We start from the raw sequence: 24,115 nt of genomic DNA on the forward strand, positions 1-24,115 counted from the left end.
TAAAGCTCATGTCCAGGGAAGGGGTGTTTGGGAACAGCTATTCCTTAATTATTCTCCCCACAGACGTGCATAGTCTAGTTCCTTTTCCCTTGTCTGTCTGATTAGCACTTGCTTCTCTGCTTGCTGCTGTGCAAGCTCGCTTGTAGCCAGCTGGAGCCATGACAGCACCGACTGCGCTGTTCAGTGTGAGACAGGGTAACAGACACTAATCACTGATTTTTTCTTTGTTTATTGCAAACAAAGATCCCAAAGGGTCCAGAACATTCTCCCTCTTTGGACCAAGCTTCTTCCTCCCATTTCTGTGCTTGTTTCCTTTGCTGGCTCTCTTGAGTGTCAGGCCATCTGCTCCTTCCCCTTTGCTTGGAGAGCCTGGCCCTTCTACAGGTGTTTTCCTAAGCTTTGCTGCTGCATGAAGAATTTCCTGCTGCCAAAAGTGTTGCTTTCTGCATTTTGCAGTTCCCAATTTCTTTCTCAGCCAAAGTGGTGGGTTCATAACAAAACAAAGCCATAGCTGGGCTTTGTGCATTGATTTTCTCATGGAGCAAGGCAACGTGTGGAGAGATCCCCTACATACAAACACACTGCTGGTGGGCAAGGAGGTGGAGGGGGGACACGGGCTGTGGAAGAGCTCCAGAACAGTTTGAGGAAACAGGTTGCTACATTCTTGTGTACCATCTTCTCCTTTTTTTGATGCGCCTATTTAGACATGTCAGAAAATGACGTCCTAGACAAATTTTTAGAAAAACCACATTCAAGGGTATAGTGTTTAAAGCACTGATCTGCAGAGTGGTGCACCCACATTTAATGAATCATGCATTCAACATGAATCAGGTTACGAAGAAAATATTTTTTTTATTCAAGACATGTTTAATTTATACAAAATGGAACAGGTGCAATAGAAGAGTTTGCAAGAAAGTGAGAGCTATACCAAAGCTATAATCCAGCAGTGAGGGATCTTACCATGGTTTCTGATAAGGTTGCTGTACTTTTTTGTGCAAAACATTTTTCAAGGTTTAGTTTTAGTGCAGAGGAAAAGCAAATGCAGTAACCTCACCGACTCCTGAAATCGAGTGCTTGTTTTCTGGCCAGTAGCAATTATTATGCTGCTCACATATTCTGCAGGGAAATACCCAGCAGGCTCCCATCCCACTGAGGCAGCCAAGGAAACGAAAGTTGATATACAAGTATGCTCTGCAAGCACAGGAGTGTGTAAATTGCAAAAATTCTCCCAAAAGAACTATAGGGGGTAGGTGTGCCACTTGGAAAGGATCCATGTGATGGTTCAAAGATCAAAAAACAAGAAACTTGAAAAACAAGATCTTTCCTGCCTGTCAGCTAGGTAAAACATGCTTTTGCATACACACATACAAATATTTGTCCAGGATTTGATGCTGTGGCTTTTAAGTTTATGGGCTATTCTTACTGTCCTTAACTTCTTGCATGATATATGACAGATACTCTGCTTGTCATCATTCCTTTTTCATATTATTCCAGCAGCTCTGTTTTCATTTAACCCCATGTTAATGGGCAGTTGTGACAGAAGATTCAGGGTGAAAGCTCAGAGCATTCATTCTGCTTTGTGGAAATACCAAAGCTGGATTTTCTGGCATCTTTCATTAAAACAAAAGAAAAGTAATAATAAAGCACAACACAGGCCAGCACATACTGCAGTTGAGATTTCAGATTGCAACATTTTGACTGAATACTTATTTCTGCTCATTTGTTTCTTTGCTTGCTGCTCTTCAAAATGGTATAGTGTGACCCAGGAGCTTTTCCACACCTGTACCGTGACTTAGCATATCATATAGAATACCTGCCATTTTCTTAGCACTGCTCTCTTGACTTCACCTGTTGCAAATGTGAAAAAGAGTCCTCCTGCAGTATGGTGATCCAGATTCTTGACGTATCATCCTAGTTTATGCTTGCAATACCTGACATTCCTTGTTAATTATCTATCCAAGCGCTCATTAGCACCTGATATCAGACTGTATCAGGTGTAATCACTAAGAGATGCCCAGGCAAACACAGTTACTGGATTAAAAAATACTATTTCTTTGTTAATTGTTGTAACTAATGTTATAACTTGAGTTACTTTAGACATACAGTTCTGGAGCATCCCCTCTGTCTGCACTTTGGGAACTTAGCACACTTACTGCCTACATAGTGCAGAGATATTCCTAGACAAATAGTCACAAGTAAAAGACTGGTTACTTTACTTCACTGCCTGCTGCTGAAAGGAAATACGTATTATAATTTCCTCCTTCATTTTCCTTCTATAAAACATCCAACGTCATAATTTTCTGCTCACATATTCAGCTAAAAATACAAAGTAACTCATCTGACCTGAGATCAGGTTCACCTTTGCTGCGGCTGCAGGAAAGAGAGGAGAAGGTAGGTGAAGAGGGGCTGCCCAGGCAGGGTGGATACTCTGGCATGGTGTGAGGTTATGTATGTGCCACGCTCCCAGGCTCCAGTTTCCTGGCCCCCTCTCGCTGCCAGCCTGCACTTGGAACTGTGCTGCTGCAGTAAGGCAACGGAGGTCTCCTCTGAGCTTGCATTCATAATTCGCAGGAAATCAGATGCCTGCAGATTATAAACAAAATCTGGCAGATTATATCCTTTAGCTCTTAAATAGAATGGCAAGTAAATTTAGACTGGGCAGAAGCTGGAATTAGGAAAAACCTGAAAATCAGAAAAACACTTGTGAAGTGCTTGAGCCACCCTAACATTTGGCTAAATTAAGATACTGTGCCTCCCCATACTGAGCTATTTTAAACCAAACTTCTTAGCTCTGCTAAAAGCACCCTTCTTCCACTTTACGCTCTCTATTGTTGAAGCAGAATACATCAGAATTATTTCTAGCTAATCCATTGAAAAGAAAACTGTCAAAAGAGTTAGCTTTCTTTGAACAATAAGTATTATGCAACTTCTTGAAGCTTCAGTTCAAGTTTCACTACATTTAAGACTGCTGATTGGAAACACAGTCATGTCAGCTGAATATCACATCGAGGCCAATATGACAAAAATAAACACCAGCAGTATAAAAAGGGCAGAGAGGTGAACCAGTTGTCCTTGCTTTATTCTCATAACTTCTTACTCCAGAGCACTTGAGACTTTGCATTTAGAAGTAGACAGCACGTATGAGCAGATCTAGATGTGTGTATGCACATACATGCTTAAAAAATGAATTACTCTGAATTAGAGTTTGGCTTTTGTCAGATATGACTGGAACACACACAGCAGGAAAAAAAAAGGTAGGTTAGCAGAAGGGGAGATAATATTTATTTCTATATAGGAGTGAAGAGTGTGACATAACTGAGTTCTTAAGTGGTCCACAATATGGGCAAAGACAGGAAATACCACTTTAGTATCAGTAGCTTCCACAGGTCTGCCTGCAGAAATGCAGAGCACCTTGTAATGCTCCTGTATGTGATGCTTTAATTTGTCATAAGTAATTGAATATTAACAGATCTACACAGGACTGTGGCATCCAGCTGGATTCAAAATGAAGTGATATACATAATGTTTTCTTATGAAACATTTTTGCCCTTGAATTCAGGTCTAGAGGAAGCTGTCTTTGCAGTACTGCTAGCACAAGTATGAATGATTGAAACATTTTGAATCTATATTTGAAGCACCCTGCTGAACATTACCAGGCCTCTGTGAGTTTACAGAGAAGGGCAGATGTCTTCTGGACATTACGATTTCTCCAAATTTGGCACAGCTGTTAAATGAGACATTGCTAATCAGAGCATTTACCCTGAGTGTTCAAGAGAGAGCTCAGGCACACCTAGCTGATTCTTACCATGCAAGTGTAAAATATAGTGTAAATAGCACTATTCACACACTTTGTAGATACAGAAATAAAAAAGAGAGAGATATAAAGGATTCTCTTGCTCACAACTTTTTGTTCATATCTCTCCCTCCTTCTGGGAGTAACAAATGACCTTATTGTTTCTCGCTTTGCTGACACTTCTGCCTCTCTGCTTCAAAGATGCCAGTCACGCTGTACTTTCACACAGATTAAAACCATTACATTAATCTCAGAACAAATGATCCACATTCAGCTTGAAATTTGCTGCCTTGAAGATCTCGGGAAGCCTATTTATCTAAAACTTTGCCTTCTTTTATTCCCAGCTATATTAGTTGGTTAGCTAAAAATCTTTACTGATCTTTCCAAGCTTTTCCAGCAAGTTTGAGACACTTTATTCAAAAGATATTGGAAAAAAATTTGCTCTCTTTGGTACCGAGTTGAAGTAATGGGAAAAGAGGCAAGAACACTGCAAGAGATTTCTGAGTGTGCTCTTCCTGATACAAGGTTACGCAGCAAATAACCTCAAATTATTTGAATCCTATCTATCCTATCTGTATTTTACTTTTTTTTTTTTCAAAACAGAATTATTTAGTACTTCCTACAGTGTGTTTGCTATTATATGTAACAGCCAGCGCTGACTGTGCTGCTGGAGTGGATTGCATCCAGAGGCTGGAAAGCTTTCATAGGCTGGAAAACAAAAGTTGGCCAGCTGGGATGCTTGGCTTGTGGATGGAAGTTGCCTGAGAGGCATATGGCTTGTTAATGGTATTAAGCTATTCTCTGAATTCCGCACGTACTATAATATGCAGGTCAGTGGGTAGGACAACACTACACCAAACAATGGCTTGGACACCTGTCTGGGAGCCTCATATGCACTACCTCTACAGCCTGTGGTCCAAAATGTGTCATGATGTGATCTGCTGTGGACAAATAGAAGACTGATCAAAATTGCTTGGGTTTAGTTATCTGAGCTGTGTCCATGTTACAAACAAATACGTCTCATTATTCTGGCAGATGCTGTTAAAGAGAGCATCAAACAAGCAATAAAAATGAGGAGGATGTTGAAGGAACTAATCAAAGGACGTTTCAGCATAGGTAAGGAAAACTTGGCAGGTTCTCATCTGAAGTTGATATGCCATCAATCACATCATGGTGATCAACCATCACATCATGGTGGAAAACCTGTGCGTCATGGTTTAACCCCAGCCAGCAACTAAGCACCACGCGGTTGCCCGCTCACTTCCCCCCTACCTGTGAGATGGGGGGAAATGGGAAGGAAGAAGGTAAAACTTGTGAATTGAGATAAGAATAGTTTAATAGAACAGAAAGGAAGAAAATAATAATGATAATAATAACAATAAGAAAATTACAATAGTAATAAAAGGATTGGAATATACAAATGATGCATGATGCAATTGCTCACCACCCGCCAACCAATGCCCAGTTAGTTCCCAAGCAGAGATCCCTCCCAGGCCCACTCCTCCCAGTTTATATACTGGGCATGGCATCACATGGTATGGAATATCCCTTTGGCCAGTTTGGGCCAGCTTCCCTGGCTGTGTCCCCTCCCAACTTCTTGTGCCCCTCCAGCCTTCTTGCTGGCTGTGTATGAGAAGCTGAAAAGTCCTTGACTTAGTATAAACATTAAGTAGCAACAACTGAAAACATCAGTGTGTTATCCACATTCTTCTCATACTGAATCCAAGACATAACACTGTATCAGGTACTAGAAAGAAAAATTAACCCTACCACAGCTGAAACCAGGACACTGTGGAACTTTCTAGACCTGGTATTCCTGACTATTGGCTATCCAGTGGCCAGGAAACAGCTAGCTGAGGAACAGCTGTATGGATGATGAAGCAATCCATATTATGTGGTAAAATACTGTATGCAAGTATGTAAGCCAGAATCTCACTGTATGACAGTTTCAGGTAAGTTTGGCCCAAGTACTGGACCACTTATGAAAAGGAGTTTAATTTTTCCACTGTCTTGCCTATTGTATCTTGTACCAAGTGAGCAGTCTAAGCTCTCTCCCATCTGAATTCATATTTGCCCTTCCCAAAACAGGATAATCAGACACTTAGTTTCGAAGGCCAAATGCTAGGATTGCTTTTACGAACTGTAAAACCAGAAGCTGTGTGGGAGATGTATGACAGGCATAGTTTCACTTCTATTTCTGAAATACGTGAATAGGAAGTATTATTCTCAGTTTAATTCTGGAGAATAAGGATAAGAGGAAATGACAATGGATTTCTTCTATTTCAGAAAACAACATGAAGGGTGAGGCTTTCTAGTAGCAGTAGAGTAATTCTTTACACCAAAAGTAGTTGGTATCTAGATAGAAGGTTTTAATATGCAGGTTTGCCAGTCCCAGAAGTAGGGTGAAATTGCAGTTAGAAATTAGTTGAAGCCAAATTTATAGCCAGCTAAGGCAAACAGAGGATATGGATTCAGTTGATTAACTTAGTACACTAAAGCAAATCTGAACAAAAAGCCTAGAAAAGAAACAAACAGGAGCTTGTTCCAGCTGCCTCCTCTGTCTGAAGATACAGGTCCTCTTTGTGCTGCTGGTGCAGATCTGAAGAAAAGAAAACAAACAGGATGTTCACAGCACAGAGCTGAGTTAGGATTCTTTTAAATATCAGGGGTTTGTTGCCAAGGATGAAGCTTGCAGTCCAAGTGCTAAGCTATAGGTTTCTTTATAAGAGCTTGCCACCAGATTCCTTTTGGCTGTCATGATTTTATAAACAGGATGTCTGTGCAAAACCCTGGGAACACTCCTTTCTACCTTAATACCTGAGCCTCCTTGTCTCTCCACATCCATTTACTGTCTCTGGCCTTATGCTTGAGATTGTATAGAGCTCTTCTAGACAGCAGTGGTCCTAGAGGTCTATATTTCTACGGCACTTGATACAACAGTATCCAGATCCATTTCTAAGTCTCCCTGACATTGCAGTAATGCAACTAATAAATACCACTACTAATAGGTTGCATCTGGCTTCCTTTCTGCTTATGTTTGTAAGCCATCTATGCCATCTAGTGGGTATTTTTTTACTTACAAGTTTTCTTCAAACAGGGTACCAACAAGCCAAAGTCCAAATTTTGACTCGGCAGGAACACAGTTCAAGTCTGGAGATGAGTTAAGGGGCGCTACCACTACCCAAGAAGTCCCAAGTACATTACAGCACCTTCTCTACAGAGGCCATCCCTCTGCTGACCTGACACAGCCCTCTCGTTTGGTATGCCAATGTAACAGGAGTTGCGGTGACAAAAAAGTCACTTGCACAACTCTAATGTTTCTGGGCTTGGGATGATATTCTCCAGAGGCTGAGAAGGCAGCTATCAGTCTTGTAACAGAAAATAGCCATTGTGAAAGGGGAGGCAACAGAGCCTGCATGCCTAGTCTCACTATTTATTATGAAAGCATAAACACTGAGTGTACACTGAGCACACTTTGCAAAGAAAACTTTTTCCTAACAGATACACGCTCTTAATAGTGATACCACTACTGACCAAACTGTTCCCATGTCAGTTAATGGACCATCAGGGACCGGAGATCCATCCACAGAGAAAACAGATCTAGAAGATAATCATCAAATAATTTATATGCATCTGCTTAAGGCTCTTTCTGAAAGAGCAGCTAATTTCAATGGAGATGTTCTTTATTGCAGAGAAGTAAGTGATTTGGGGAAAAGTGTAAGTATTCATTGGCTTGAAGTATTTTAGCTACTTAAATTTCAGGGGGTGGCAATGATAGCATTCAGATTGGGAAGCTCTGTCTTGATTAGGGTTAGCATAGATACGAAGTCAATATCAAGCCCATTACATTGCCATGCATACAGGAGGGAATAGAAGGCTCAGGAGGGAAAGAAGCAAGGAAACTTTTCCTAAGAATGATGATAACAGCTGAGGTGCGTAGTAGTTGCCCCAGGAGAGCATGCGATTGGTGCTTAGAATACACTAGTGATTATATTAATTTAAGTACCAACATGGATGGAAAGGAAGGGGTGGCTGCTCCCCTGCTTACATACTGCAAGTGCTATGTGGTAATACTGGAGAACTGGTATGCTCATCCCTTAGGTGAAAGGAAAAAGACATTAATGGTTTCCAGAAGCTTTCTCATCCAGGTTTCCTCAGCTGAGGAATGTACCCACATCACAAAACTTTCAGGGAAATGGTTTAAAACCTGGGAGAAGAGAAAAATCTTCCATTAAGAGTTCACAATATTATATTTTTTAAAGTCCTACAAAGTGCTTTTTCCTCCAATTTCTTAATATTGTCACCACGTTCACAGCTGCGATTTCACATGGGACAACCGTATTTTTCTTTGACACATGAACAAAAGCCTTACCATTCACTGGCAGAACAAAACCCTATTTTAATCCACTGTGCAAGTGGTACCTAGTAACAAACAAATGCCTTAATAGGACTGGAAGCCTGTTCTGTTATCTACTACCTAGAAGGAATCTAGAGCTATCAGTGGTATCTAAAATGTTGCATGACAAGATGAGTAAAAGCTTTCAGTGACCGGCAGAACAGGCAACACTCACTTTCTCTGTAAGGGTGTATTAAAAGCTGAACATGTGCTACAGAAAGTGATATACACCTCCTTTTCTGTACTGCGTGAAGCACTACTGCCACACAACCAGAGGCAGGGAAGCAGGAGTTGCACCTCATTGCTGCCATGATCAGGGACAGCAAATCAGGTTTTTCACAGCAGAAGTTCTCATTGCAGTATTACATAGGTATTAACATACAAAAGATTTGCAGATGCTTGAATTAGGGCAGAAAGGACAGTAGGAGATAGGATGTGGCAAAATGTATGGATTATGCATAAAAATAATGTAACCAGAGAACAACTTTTATGCATCTACTGCAACTTTCCAAACTGTGAGGAAGTTTTCATATTCAGATGTTCAAGTATCTTATGTGTACCCATACATGCAACAGCATACAGATTATGAAATTTAGCCACAATTGAAAACAGTCATCTTTACTGTAAATTAACTGAAATACATAATAAATTAATTTAATCCTCTTTATATAATAAAGAAAAATATGGATAGGAAGGGAAACTATTTTGGGAGTGATGCTTGCTCATTAAGAAAGTTGTATCTTGGATGTAATCTGCATTCTCTGCAGATAACCTACTGGCCCAAGGCAAATACATTAAAATATAGAAATTGGGTTTGCACACAAAATGGAAGATTAAAAAAACTTCCTCAAAATTTGGAACTTAAATTTCCAGTAGCTGGAGAAATGTCCTTTAGATCTGTTGCCATGTAACCTACAATTTCATTATTCAAGTAATAATGTTAATGAAAGAAATTTCAAATTTATAATAGATTTTGCATCAGAACACTGATATTTACAAACTTCATTCATAATATCAGTGATATTGTGTGATTGTGTGATCGATGACAGCTGATTAACACCTCATGTTGAATAGCAGGTGCTCACAGGCAATTGTGCACAATTTGTAGATAGAAACTTCTTACTCAATATACAGTAATAAATTCAAGAATACTGTATATTGCGCATGGGTGATACATAATAGATGATGGAGGTGGATCTGTTGAACTGTTGACTTCTGCATTATTTACTTGTTTGTAATGACACCGAGATGAATTGAACTTCTTTTACTTACGATGAAAGGGTACACTTAGAATCATCAGGATAATCCAGGCAGAGTAAGAACATTACAGACCTGTGAAGACATCATTTTATTTAGCGTTTTTCAGGCAGAAAACTGAGGAAAACAAATGAAAATCCAAAACAAACTCAACAGTATTATCATGTTTAAAGCTTCCCTTCAATTATATTTATGTTACAATCTACTGTGAATAACTAGACCTGTGAATACTACTGTAACTAGTAATTCCGCAGACATTCGATGGTGTTTTTAACCATTGTTTATATTTTCAATCCAAATAAATATTTAACAGTGAAGTGGAATACATGAGGCCATCTTCTGTGTCTGACATTGGGTAAGTACAATATTCCACTTAATTATACGATTATACAATACAGTGTAGTGTTTTGCTCAATTCACGGCCAAAAAATGGTAAGTCTGAAAAATGTGACATCACCCCTCCAACATATCAGTCTCTTACTGAAGACACAGCATTAATGGCACTTAAGTACTGGAAGGTAAGAAAGCATTTAAAATAGATGAGGTGCTTCTGCAAATACACCACATTAATGAAGGATTTTCACTTACTTGTAATTGTCAGTGCAGGTGACATCATAACCAAGGGTTTTTAGCCTGTTTTCTAATATTTTTACAGTGTGAGTTCCACAGGACTCTCTGTGAGAAAGGATTTTAGTATTATTGCAAGTCTTTTATCACCTAATTTCATTTTACTGAACTTGATGGAATTAGTAAAGTAAATCCCCATTACTTTGCCTCTTCTATATTCCTTAACACCTACAGAAAACTGGTGTACATTGCTATTTATAATGCTTCATTTGCTTACAGTTTAACATTTTATACTCAGTTTGCAGAGACTGGAAGATTGGCTTTAGCCAGTGAAGCATTTGCAGATTCTATTAACTAATATTCCTGCTTTTAATATTTCACTAGACAAACAGAAAAGGAGATAAATAATATCGTAAAGAAATAAGTAAATGTTTCATTTGTAATATTCTTTGGCAGCTATTTAGGTGGTGCTAAAGTTGATGCTAACTGTCTTTTCAGAATAAGATGGTTATGATAAATTAGAATTATTCTTGCTAGCAGCTTGTCCTCTGTCTTGAATACACAACAATAGAAAAACACAAGGAGAGAGAAAAAAACAGAAACAATCCTAAGCGCAGCTTCTGTGTCTAGCACTGATTTTTATATTTGTGGTCCATTAGCAAAAGAAAGTTTAGCATAGTACAGAACCTACTGAGACCTCTAAAAGTTGCACCAACATCAAGTATTAAGACCAGTGCTACCTACATTGGTCAGTAAATACTCATGACTCTAAAGAAATCATATGGGGACCAACAAAATCATAGTAAAAAGCAATCAATAAAAATACACAAATATTCCCATGCATGCTTGTTTGTTCTTATTAAATTAACAGCAAAATTAGACCTTTTCAAAGCCTGCATTTTATTATTTGATTGATTGTAAGTATTGCGAGAAAATGAGCCCCCTGGTGGCATTTCTCTGCTTCTACTAAATTTCAAACAGTTAAGATAGGTGAAAATGAAAAGAATGCAGACAGCAAGGTGAAAGTAATATTTCAGGCCAGCATTTAATCTGAAATTCAGATTGGCTCTTTTCTTAGTAAAACTGTATGTGCTATATCTTCACTCAAGATCCGAGATCCACACACACATCTAACCAAGAGTGGACTCTAGACCTAATAATAGAATTCATTTGTATTTTGTCTATTTCTGGTATTTCTATACTTTTGGGGAATGGCAGGGTGTGCCTTTTGTGTTAGTGAAATAATCTAAAAAATTTTTAGTTTAATTGCTTTCCAAATATCATCAAACAGAAAGCTAAGGTGAAATTCTAAAGACAGGTCCAAAAAGGAGAAATTTTTTTGGAAGATGTAACTTACATATCTGGTCCTTCAATATCATCCACAACCCAGATGACAATTTTTGAGATTTTGTCTTTCTGGAGATTAGGTATTTCATAATCTGCAAAAAACCTGATGCAAGAAACAGATTTTTAGAACTACAGAGAACATTTGAAATAAATAATCTTTTTTTCCCTTTGCATTAATGAAGGCTCTGATCCTGCTGCAGGATAGGGGCTTGCTTGATTTTACATTTATATCTTCTGATTACAATCAGACTTAACACAGAGTAAAAGAAAATCTGATTCACATTCTGGATGTCCTCAAAGGTCAAAGGCATTTAATCAGAAGTTTTGTTTTCATATTCTTCACTTTAGAGGGGCTCAGCTGAAAAAAAGTTACAATTTAGAGGTGAACCAGAATGAAATAAACTTTAAAAAATGAAAAAAACACAAAAAAAGCATTTGTTACTTAGTAAAAAAAGAAAAAGGTCATTCTTGTAGTTATTGCTTTTAGACACAATACATTTTTTCTTTAAATAAAAAAATAACAATAGCCACAAAACAAATGTATTTTTAGGTACAAAATCACAGCAACAGTAACATGAAGTCTCTGTCTAGGATAAGACTACCAAGGAGAAACCTCTAGACATGTCCATCCCTAGCCTATGAAATCTTCCACTTTATTGCTTTGTGTAAATTGACTTTGATAGATATTTAAATAGCAATTAAAACAAGATAATAAAATGGCAACTAAATCACAGACTCACAGAATCATAGAATGGTTAGGGTTGGAAGGAACCTTAAAGATCATCTAGTCCAACTCCCTTGCCATGGGCAGGAACACCTTCCACTAGACCAGGTTGCTCAAAGCCCCATCCAACCTGGCCTTGAACACTTTCATGGATGGGGCATCCACAACTTCTCTGGTCAACCTGTTCCAGTGCTTCACCACCCTCACAGTAAAGAATTTCTTGCTAATATGTAATCTAAAAATACCAAATCCAAAGGATTATTTTAGTGTCTGTAAATTGAATTTTTTGTGAGATGCAGGCATTTCAAAGCCACAGATTTCTCACCCTTCCAGCAAGATATGCTGTAATGATTTCCAACCTTTTAATTGATTTTTTTTCCCCCTCAGAAAGCTTATAAGGGCTGTATCCGTGCTGAATGGTTGGTCTAAGCCTGAGCCTAGGTGTGTGCTTATCATTTTTTTTGCTTATCATGGGTCTTCTTAAATGTCTACATCTGGGCTGCAGTGTCTCTTAGCCATTTTAAATGCTCTGAGACCCCCCAGACTAGATGGTACTGTTAGTTGTTGTCTTCTGGATGAGACCACCAGTGGCAATGTGACCATTGCTTTGTCATCCTGGTGCCTGCAAGCAAAATACTGGTGCTCTGGTGTGGAAGCACAAGACGTGTGGTGGTTTTCAGTGTCTGTGGGCAGCCAGCTGAGACCTGTTCATGAAGTTTGCAAGTTCATTTAAACTTCTGGACGGGTGGATACTGGCCCTTGCCCTCTCTAGTCAAGTCTAGTACAGCAGCGGCTGAGCAGGGACCAGCAGCAGCACCAGCAGGTTTGCCCGTCTGTCCCAGGTGTCCAAGCCTGTCTTAAGAACATAGTGAAAATATAACAAAAAAATAAAGATTCCAAATATTTTAACTCATTTGCTCATTCATGCATATGTTATTGCCAGCAAAAATGCAGCTTCCTCCAAAATATAAAGCAATCTTTAACTAGAGGAGTCAGTAACTGTGGAGGAACAATGTACAATTGACTTCAGTAAACCAATTTTTGAACCGACTAATATTATTAAAGAAGTATGCCAACTACATTCATACTGTGTGAATGAGTGAAGTTATTTTGCAGGGAAGTGAGAAATAAATTTTAACTGAAATGGTAACAGGTGACAATGATGATTTATGTGTACAAACTGTAGAGCAGGATAAACTTTGGAAGTGGCTTTTGAAATGCATGAAAACAGATCAGAGAGGTGTTTAAGAAGACAGGTAGATCTTTCAGATTACCTTCTGCTATTAATTATTAAGCTCTAAGCCTCTTTCAAACAAGATCTCTTAAACAAATTCAGTCATAAATGGACCAGAAGATACACAACAGAGAAAAGAGATGGAGTAACTGGCTTTGTTTTTTTCTTGGCAGGCTGTGTTCCCGTGGTGGAGATTTCACTGGTCACGATACCTCCAGACAGGCAACCCAGGGAAGTGGTGGAATTAATTTACGTGCAAGAGGTTTCTGAAATAAGGAACCTGTAAATTAAGGGAACTAAGGAATCTTTTTCTGAAATAAGGAATCTATAGTGGATTCTGGGCGTTGACCTGCTGCCACATATTATCATCTGTGGAAGACTTGATCCCAGCTGACCACCTGACCAACCCAAGGAGACCATATAAGTCTTCCTGATTAGCTGAAAGCTGTGTACAGAGATGGACCTTTTGGGGGTGGAGGTACATAGGTAGTAGGTGTTTTGGAACAGATGGTTCTTGTTTCTCTCCTATCCGGAGATAAAATTAACTTTTTAGTCCTCAGTAAGCACACAGGAGGATGATCTGTTCTATGGGGTTTTAAAGGATGTTTTTTTGATCTGTCTTGGACAGGACAGTTGCTGAGGTAAGGAAAGATGTATTTTTCATTACAGGTAGGCAGTCACTGCAGCCACATATTCAGTAAAAGTTCTTAAGAGTGTACTTTTAGAATAAACTTTAAATATAAGCTTAGATGAACTTCTGCATAGTGATACACTTGTAAATCTGGGAAAATACATCTGTCCTTAATATACGAGGGAATAAGGAGAAGAGGAAGCTAATCCTTGCTATTATCCTTCTCAACGAGCTTTTTTTGCTTTCTGAAAACATAATGGCTCTCAAACAACCTCCTCTCTTGGTCACAGAGAAATAGCAGGACAAAGCACTTTCCCTATAGAACTTGCCAAGTTTGCTCCTAGGCCTGACAGGCTACAGTCCTTGTGACAATGTTCTCTCTCCTTAGAGATGTCCCTGAATAGAAATTTTGTAATGCTCATCTTTTTGAAGACATACACATTTTGCCACAGATGTTGGCTGACTTGAAGGCTTCTTTCAAAGAGCATTTATCCTGCTTGCCATAGCAGTTTGTAAAATGCAAGAGTCAAAAGGATTGTTTCCATCCATTTCATGTTAATTCCTACAGCTGGGGACAGTTAACAGTTGTCCCCACAACTCAGCAGAGTTTGATGCAACAGGGTTTTCCAGCTACACTTCCCATGCTTTGTGCAGCAGAAGACCCAAACAACTGGTTGACCCTTTTTTTGCAGGCATCAGACCTTGTACACATAAATAAGTCAGTTTTCTTACCCTGGGGCTGGATAAGCTCCTCCGGCTGCAGAACCATTCAACAAGACATGTATCACCCCAGAACTGTGCTGTGCATACTGCAATACATAACAATTTTTTTCAGAACTCATCTTACAGATTTGTCATATGACTTGGTATTGTATTGCAAGCAATTAAGACCAAGGAAAGAATTTTACCAAGAAGAATATCAGAACTGTGACAATAATACCATCTTAGCACCCTAGTAGGTCACTGCAGTAGAGAGCACAAGAACTGAATAGCCAGTGCATTAATTCAATGCATCTTCTCAAACTATTTTCTCACACACATAAATAGTTTCTTCAGCATAGGAAGAAAGCATTTTGGCACTCTATGTTGGGTTTGATCTGTGAATAAAGGGTTTCCACTAAGGCTGCCAAATGTCACTTAGGACCTACATTCAGTAGACAACTAGTGTGCTTATTGTGCTTAGTATATGCTTAATATATATTAACAAAGCTAATGCAGAATTTCAACGCATTATCTAGCTAAGGTGAAAGTTAGGTTCCTCTTGCTAAAACACTGTACCCAGTCTAAAAGAGTGTATTTGTATCAGGGGAAATAATCTAGCACAGTTACAGACTTAAATCTGGTTTGATCCAGCAATGTTTTCCTGAACCACCCAGGACATGCTCACTAATGTACGAAGTCAGCGCTAATGCACTATTTACAGTGATTGAGGCCATCCTCCAGAAAGAGTCCACCGCGTTGTTTTCACATTCCTCCATGGTAGGGCAGGATTCATAGTCCAGTCCTGTAGGAAGGCATGTGATTTTTTTCTATTAGAGAGATGATAACAACCATAAAAAGTGACCTTAGAAAGCAATTAAATATATTTGCGCATTACTCACTGAGCATACAAGATGGTCTGACATAACACTGAAAGCTGATAGTTTTCTTTTTTCCTATCATTTTCCATCCTTTGCAGTTTACACAAACAGTGATGTTCTGTGGATTCAATAATTCAGCTGAAACAGCTCTAACTCTATACCTGGGATGCAGAGAGCTCCACATTCAGAGGACTGAGAAGGAGGTTTATCTCCTGTGCAGCACTGTTTAGATTTCACTGTGTGCTTTCCTGACTGCAATGTTAAATATTCACACAAAACAGGAGAGAATAAGACAATGAAGCTATCCCTGATTTTTCATGGGGTAAGAGCAAAATTAGCTCCTCCAGAACACAGCAGTTGGTCTCCATTATGGTTTTACAGACAGATGTTTAATATAGCACTCATCGTCTTACCAGCACTGTTTGCCTGTCCACACCAGTTTAGAAAATCTCCAAAGAAGCCAAACAGAGTATCACCCAGAGACATGTAGCGACGGCCTCTGTCAGCAAAGCTCTTGACTAGCAGCTGATTATTTTCCCAGAAGAGAGACTACATGAAAAAAGGAAAAAAATAATAGTGAAGAAATGAACTATCACTTGGGCATGGACACAATGAGATTATGGGGTATTGAAAACAGTTTTAAACACTTTTAGTATTCCTTTCAAAATCAGGTTAATAAGCAGAAATGTTAGCTATCTCTTCAGAATAAGAAAGTTGTTGTTTGTTTTTTTTTTACAGTGGTGTAATTTCTGATCACTATAGGCTTTAGGGGCATTCATACCATGATGGGAATCAATAGACCTATATTAAATATAGTTAGGCCTAGCTTTGCTTTCCTCAGCAGACAGATTTAGGAAAAGAGAGAAGAAAGGGAAGATAGATATTTATAAGCTAGATATGTCTTATCAGAATTCTCTCCCACTGCTATGTTGACTTATGGTGTGAAAAAATCATACATCTAGCTGTTATTTCTGTGCTTGCAAAACTCTTTGATGAATTAAGCTGTGTTGACAGGAGTATTTGTTGGTTTAGCTTGTATCATTTACAGATAAGGAATAACTGTGCTAGAGGAAAAACTGCTTCAAAGCACAGCCTTTTAGATAAGGCCAAAGCACACATTCTGATGGGGTATGATGGCATGAAGAGCTGTGTTTTGCACCTGCACAGTTCTCTGCAATTGCCAGCACATCAATCCCTTACTGTTTTCTACCATATAATGGCATCCTATCCCATTTCTGCTTATGCTTGTTTAACATGTCAATCTCTAACATGTCATTGCCCTGTGACTTGGCTGTGGAAGCAAAAGACAATAGCAGGCACAGTCTTTGCAGGCAGAGCACTAACTTGAGGAAAAGTAGAAGTCGAAGTTTAGGGACTATGACAGAGCTCCCGGCACAGCAGAAAAAATGGGGGATCTTTGTAGTATGAAAATAGAAAAGTTGCTGAGAAGTTATTGCATAAAACAAATGCAGCCAAACACATGGAAAAATGCCATCAAGCCTGTGCCTAGTTAGTAAACTACAGACAGGCCAAAAATAATGAATCATGAGTCAGCCACAGAATGACACTTGGTCAATTTTGAACTGTGTCTTGGAAAACCTGCTGGATGACAGGACTGTTAACATAACATTAATAATCATTACCTTGTTAGGTGGAATTGTGTGCAATGACAGGTTGATAACTAATTCATAGTCCTTAGGTAGAATGCTGCAAGGATCCTTGTTAATAAATGCATTTTTAAACGCTTCCCATATCTCTGAACAATTCTTCTCACTGTAATCATTGAAACAAGCAAACAGCAAAATTGTTTTTTCAAAGCACAGCAAGAAAGTAATTTGTTCCCAACTTCTTCAAATTCCCAAATTAAAACCCCTACAAGGTTAAGATAGAAAACTGGAGTCAGGGTGGTAGAGAACTTGCAACCCAAGAAGAGCATATACATCTTGTCTTTTCCTGACTCCTAACAGCAGCAGATTAGGAAGAAGTAACAATGAAAATATTAGGATTTACAGTGTGGAATTAGAAATACATAGTAATTCAACAGAAATCTTAGAAGGAATAGTATACAGAGCAAGCTTGCTATCCAGCATTGTAGAAATACTAAAGAAAATAGTGTTCTTTGACATTTTCCATATTCAAAAAGCCACTTCAGTTAAAGCATAGCTAAATGTGCAAAGTTGCCGGAGTGTAAAATTACCTTTAAAATGTCAGATTCAAGTGCAGGAGGAGTTAATAAATGTTCCAATGGTAGAGTAATGGTTTTGACAAAAAGATGCCTTCTGTGTATACAGGCCCTAGGATTATGCAGCTTTACCTTGCTGGAATGAGTACAGTGACCATGTGGGACACGTACTATACTGTGCAGTAGCTACAAGAATACTGTTAGGATTCAACACTTAAACTGCTTGTGAAGGGAGGCCTGAAATAAGATGCTAGGCTATGCACTTCGACGGTTCCCTTCTGCCAGCTCTGCCTTGGGGACATAATAATCTCCCGCAGAAGGACAGGACAGGCCATCTAGGGATGGGAAAGTGTCTTATCTCTCTGGACTTGCAGGATCTCCTCTGTCACAGCTCTAAACCTGCCTGGAGTAATTAAAAAGCGAATTGCTACTTTCATCACTTTCCCACAGTACCTTCCCCACACAAGCTGTAACAACGTCTATGCCGGCAACACTCTTGTCATGGTTTAACCCCAGCCAGCAACTAAGCACCACGCAGCTGCTCACTCACTTCCCCCCTCCACCCAGTGGGATGGGGCGGAGAATGGGAAGAGAAAAGGTAGAACTCGTGGGCTGAGATAAGAACAGTTTAATAGACCAGAAAGGAAGAAAATAATAATGATAATAATGACAATAATAATAAAAGGATTAGAATAGAGAAAACAAGTGATGCACAATGCAATTGCTTACCACTCGCTGACCGATGCCCAGTTAGTTCCTGAATAGCAATCCACACCTCCCTTGGCCAACTCCCCCCAGTTTATATACTAGACGTGACGTCGCATGGTATGGAATACCCCTTTGGCCAATTTGGGTCAGCTGCCCTGGCTGTGTCCCCTCCCAACTTCTTGTGCCTCTCCAGCCTTCTTGCTGGCTGGGCAGGAGAAGCTGTAAAATCCTTGACTTAGTATAAACACTACTTGGCAACAACTGAAAACATCAGTGTGTTATCAACATTCTTCTCATACTGAACTCAAACCATAACACTATACCAGCTACTAGAAAGAAAACTCACTCTATCGCAGCTGAAACCAGGACAACTCCACAGAACAGAATAATGTATTTTATGTGCATACAGCATTCCTAACATGAACAGCTGTAACTGCCAAGCTGTAGCTTGAACAACAGTAGTCCCAATAAGTAAACCACACTTTGCCATTAGAGTGTTTTGCTCATTTAATGCCATCCACAGACAGCAGGGTTTCTGCTGGCACTTCTTGTGAGATTCTTTAAGGAGCTCCTTTGTGATGCTGAATGTCACAGATACTTTAAAGTTAAAGTATCCCTTGTGATGAGCTATGTAGCTCCCATGCAGGAAACAGACCATGGATTCTCTTGCAGTAATCTGTGGTCATGCTTTCAACAACTATATAAAAAACCCCAATATATTGTAAGCAAATATGAGATCTTGATCTGAAAATCTTCAGTTATGCAATATCACCCTTGATCAGTAGTTCCAATGTTTAAATAGCCTTACTTGATAAAGGGATTTGCACCCAATTTCTGATTTCAAGCTGTTAAACTTCAGCTTCTGACAACTGTATATACTTACGTCTCATTCTGCTAAAGAGCTGTCTACTGTAAGCACTCACTTTTTCATGCTAGTGCTTGTAAATTACGATCCACTGAACTCTTAACATATTTCTTGACAGCTGAATCCAGCAGTAATTTTCTGCTTAATTCACATATTACATTTTTTTCTTCACGTCTTCTCATACAGGTTTGAATAGCTTGTAAATCAAAAGGATTATTCTGCTCTGTTACTCAAAATTTCTTAGCTGGCAAAAATACTTTTTGAAACTACAGGGTGGGGAAGGACTGTAGTTCAGGACAACTCCTTCCAATCTTAACAGACGCTAATAAGTCATTAGATTTATTTCACACTAGTCAAAAAAAAAAATGTTTTAAAAAATTCCATCATATACTGCAAATAAAGAAATATGGGGGAAATACACTATAGGAACATTTGTGTTCTGTAGCATACTCTTATTAGAAAATTTCAAATATGATTTCCATTCAAATCCCTCATTTCTACATGACCATAACATTTTGTAAACTGTGTCTTTTGACTGCCATTTTGCATGCTCTGTTTTAATGTAAGGGAAAGTTTTTCATATGTTTCTATAAAACATCTTTATGTTTTAACTGTGTTGCAGTGTAAAGACATGCTTTGTTAGCTGCTTTTCTGTTAGCAAAGTATTTTTAAAAAATTATTCTATTTGCACAGAAATTCAGAAGCAAAACCTATCCAGGTGGCTATGCCTCTGTAAAAGCTAGCCTGGGGGCAATTAAGAAACAGAGAATGAACAGAAAGGGTTATAAATAATTAGATTATCTGTTTTGTACCTGTGCAATATGAACTTTCCATTTTGTTTAGATTACATTATTTGCTTATAGACCTAAGAGAAAGTGAAAATAACACATAATATGAAATTAATTGTGCAGCTCTTCTTTCTGTAAAACCATTTTGGGCCTTAATTTGGGAAAGGACTCCTAATGCCCAGCCTGGCTTCATGCTATTCTGACCAAGAATACTTTGATGAATGTGTTCAGACTTCTCAATTTTAAAATTACTTTCTGAAAATGTCACAGGAATTAATTAGACCACAAAAACGCTATAAACATGAGACATATAGAAATACTTTCAAGAATATTGTATTTACATTTCTAAAAGCCCAAATCAGTTGATGATAAAATTAACATCTCCAACGTAACAATCCTTTACATTGCGCATTTTAGTGTATTCTGTATTACTAGTCATGTCCTGCTTCAGATATAAATGAAGTGACATCTGTTAACTCCAACAGGAACTCTACCTATCTAGAGCCTACTTGCAAGACCATACTTCATATACCTACACAACTGTTAACTGACTTAACGTTTCATAGTTTATATTATATATTACATTGTAGGTGTGTAGAATCTATGCTTAAAATTTACTGGCGCCTTCCACTGTAATATGTTTAGAAATTTGCCAAACTTGAATTGTTCAGCCGAACTTTTAGTACCATGTTACTGGCATTAGGATGACTTTTTCTTTCATGGGGAACCCGAACCAAAACACTTCTGATGTTAAGAATGTTATCAGAAAGAAACATGTTGTTTTGCCTTTGTTAAAAGCCGTGAATCTGTTTTCAGTCCTGTATATCTTCCTCTTTTTGCAGCAGGAACTGAAAATGGGAAGATGGGGGAAGAAGGTAGCATTTGCTGATACTTTGCAACATAATCTAACCCTCTTTAAGACCACGGTCCAATGCTGCAGGAACCCTGCCAGGCCACCTATGCAAATACCTCTTCAAACTATCAGGAAATATTTTAGTGGCAGAATAAAGGACTGAACTCCAGGAGACTGTCCTTATTTTTTTCCTTTTTACTGAAGCCCAAACAATGTAAGGAAGACAGAAAAAGTAGTCATTTTAGCAAAGTGTGTGACTTAACTCCAGTTCCGTGTAATTAACACAGACAATGAAAGCTCATGGGTAATCATACTTCAGCAGTTGATTACTACTTGATTTTTCAGATGCATGAGCTAAACAGTCTCTTTCAATACCACAGGATAGCTATAAGGCATGGTGCTTTTGTTCTTACATGACCTGACATACAAGGCATGCAAAGTAAAGCTGGTCTTCCCAGGAGCACTGTCAGATTTGGTACTTCAGAAATACCATCTCCACCATTTCCGTGCAGTGTTCTCCTTACAGAACACTGTGGCACTGGGCCATGGAGGGGGGGGGGGAGGGGGGGATGTGAAATAAAAAGCTGAAGGATTAAAAATCTTGCCTTAATTACACTACTTTTATTAATATGACATCCGTCAAAGTTAATTTTTTTGCTTCCAGACAGCTACAAGCACGCTGGCTTCAGTAGGATCACTTTCATGGCTACGAGCAAAACATCAGGCTTCTGATGAATAACCATTTTGTACAGAACATAAGAAACTGATCCAGAAACAAGCAAAACTTACCCAACAGCAGGATTCACAATTCTAATATAGTTATAGCATCTTCCAATGACAATACTTTCCAGGTTTTTTGTTGTACCTTCACCTTTCCATTTCTTTCCCCGCACTTCTGAGAAGCTGTTCATAAACAGAACAGAGACAACTACGAGAGACAAAAAAAGGCTCTTCATCGTGAATTCTTGACAACCCAAGTTCTTAAAAAAAAAGGAAAAAAAAGAGAATTAAATGGTACAATTTAAATGGAAACCTGGAGGCTTAACGTTTAATATTCTCAATACTGGCTATAGCTCTGTACACAAAAGAAGGAGTTAGACGGAAATCTGAACCTTGCTAGGGAGTGTAATCTGTTTCCTGGAACGATTACAGCACAGGGATACATCACTTCCCCATGTCTAAACCGTTCCCCACTTCTGAAAAACAGGACTTTTAAAGTCGTGATATTGCCACCTGGTGGTAACTAGGAAGAATTAAAATATATTTCAGTAAGGGAGGGAAAAACCCCTTAGTTTATGCCTTAGGTTCGCTTAATACTCATTGCTATGCTACACCTTCCTAAAACATCATAAGTGCTTGCAAGCAACATGTTTTAAAGCAGTTTCTTTTCGCTTTAAAAGGGCTATACTTTTTGCGTGTATTTCTCTAATGGCTGAAAAAAATGCTGAAATGCTCATCAGGAAAAAAAAAATTAAAATATGCAGGTAAAGCAATGATCGCATAAATACCCAAATTCTCAGGTGATCTTGTATCACACATGAGATAAAATTAGTCAGCTCTTTTTCCACCTCTTCCCGGGATACTGACAGCAACATTTTGGTGTGATGATATGTGTTTTTATTAAAGTCTTCTTCATGAACAAAACTGCCTTGCAGGCAGAAATCAATCATAACGAGAACCAAAAGGATTAAGACATACTTGTGCACTGAAGAAATCTCTTCAACGTCTGTTTACTCTTATTCTCATTACAGCTTCTTTTCCCTAAGTACTTCGTTAGATCATCAAATGGTATCAATTAATCTAATCTTCAGTGTAAACATTCTGTGGTGTACACTGCTGCAAATACAACCACACTACTTTTTTACTTTAAAAAAAAAATAAAAAAATTCAAGCTTCAAGTAATTTGTCTATTGACTCACATTTCTGAGGAACATGCTGGTTCTTTTTCTATTAAAAAGTCTCCATGCCTCAGTGAATACATCCATCTTTTTTATTTATGTACTTTATATAGTGTCATGCTTACATTGATGCACTGGTACTCAGCTGATGGATTTTGCTGAAGGCAAAATCTTGCTCATCGTCAAGTAAATTGTTGATGATGAATTTCTCCTGTAAATGTGATGATAGAAAGATAACCAGTTGGTTTGTTACCTGCAGCAGAGTCTTCAGGAAAGCCAGATTTACCTGGAAATGGATGTGCAATGTTGTGCTTGATACGGTGGAGACACAGCAAATGCTGTACTTCACTTCAGTTACCTCTCTGAAACCTGGCCATGCTGATAGGGCACCAACATGTTAATCAAATGATTTCAAGTCACTGCTTTGGATTCAGGATTAGAGAGTGCAATAATCCATGGAAGTCAGTGATTTTTTTATTTATTATCAACTTTGCTGCAACCAAATTTTGCTTAGTAATTTCAGGACTAACAGAAACTAGAGTCATCACTGATGTGATCTTCTATACAGAACAGGGCAGAAATTGTCACCAATTTTTGTGTCAAGACTCAAACTTATGCTTAAAATACACAGTATAAGTTAAAAAGACATAAAGATGGATACTGAGTTTAGGAATGGCTTTTCTCCAAGAACACGCCAGGTTAGGACCCATCAGCTTTAGGAAGATGTGGGTGCTGCTCAGTGGTGTTCTCCAAAAAAAGAGACAACCTGCCACAACATCCCAGAGGGAATAGAAATGAGTCCAAAAACTGCTGGGATCCCCATCTCATCCCCTATCGAGCTCGCTTTCCTCACTGGCTACTTCTAGAAATACAACATAGGGCCAGAAGGGCCTCTGATCTGGCTCAGCACAGGCATTTTTAATTTATGTTCTTAGTTTTTATTTAAATACGTCATGTGATGGCTAAACTAACACACCTCCAGGGAAATTCTTCCAATAGTTTGATAGCCTTAGCTCTGGCCTGAACTTGTCTACCTTTAGATTCCAGTCATTGGATCTCATGATGTCTTTTTCTGTTACAGTAATGAAGAATCTACCCTCAGAAATCTTCTCTCTGTGTAAATTCTTGTAGAACACGACCAAGTCTCCCTTTAAACTTGTCCACGGAAGATTCAATATTTTAATCCCAGTATCAGGCACCTTCTGTTGTAGTATTGTACTTCACCGCCAGGAACTGGCTCTCCTTCTTGCCTCCCAAGCTCTGGCAATTTATGCTGGATGCAGATCACTGTC

At 38.7% G+C, this 24,115-nt stretch overlaps 1 protein-coding gene across 7 annotated transcripts; it reads right to left on the reverse strand.

The window, feature by feature from the left end:
* Positions 1-838: 838 nt before the first annotated feature.
* On the reverse strand, positions 839-22,908 carry LOC126034359 (ADP-ribosyl cyclase/cyclic ADP-ribose hydrolase 2-like). Of its 7 annotated transcripts, none has more exons than XM_049791979.1 (11): positions 22,845-22,905; positions 21,715-21,905; positions 17,173-17,302; positions 15,943-16,078; positions 15,371-15,453; positions 14,682-14,758; positions 11,371-11,463; positions 10,035-10,121; positions 9,462-9,521; positions 7,328-7,393; positions 6,267-6,392 (listed from the first exon to the last, which is right to left on the reverse strand). In XM_049791979.1, coding segments are annotated over exons 1-11 (939 nt in total). In that variant the 5' UTR covers positions 22,860-22,905; the 3' UTR covers positions 6,267-6,391. The 7 variants fall into 7 exon arrangements, 5 of the variants coding, with proteins under 5 accessions (XP_049647926.1, XP_049647917.1, XP_049647945.1 ...); XR_007504609.1 differs by having other exon boundaries at positions 6,367-6,392; positions 7,328-8,000; XR_007504610.1 differs by lacking the exon at positions 6,267-6,392 and adding an exon at positions 7,846-8,000 and having other exon boundaries at positions 7,337-7,393.
* Between the last annotated feature and the right edge of the window lie 1,207 nt (positions 22,909-24,115).

The sequence above is a fragment of the Accipiter gentilis genome, chromosome 3 (assembly GCF_929443795.1).
Source record: "Accipiter gentilis chromosome 3, bAccGen1.1, whole genome shotgun sequence".
Taxonomy (NCBI): domain Eukaryota; kingdom Metazoa; phylum Chordata; class Aves; order Accipitriformes; family Accipitridae; genus Astur; species Astur gentilis.

What these genes read in the sequence shown, in the direction of transcription:
- LOC126034359 (XM_049791960.1), bottom strand. An exon ending in ATTGTGAATCCTGCTGTTGG is followed by an intron (nt 17,303 to 21,714) that starts GTAAGTTTTGCT and finishes CAATGATTACAG; the next exon opens with TGAGAAGAATTGTTCAGAGA. An exon ending in TGGACAGGCAAACAGTGCTG is followed by an intron (nt 15,454 to 15,942) that starts GTAAGACGATGA and finishes GCCTTCCTACAG; the next exon opens with GACTGGACTATGAATCCTGC.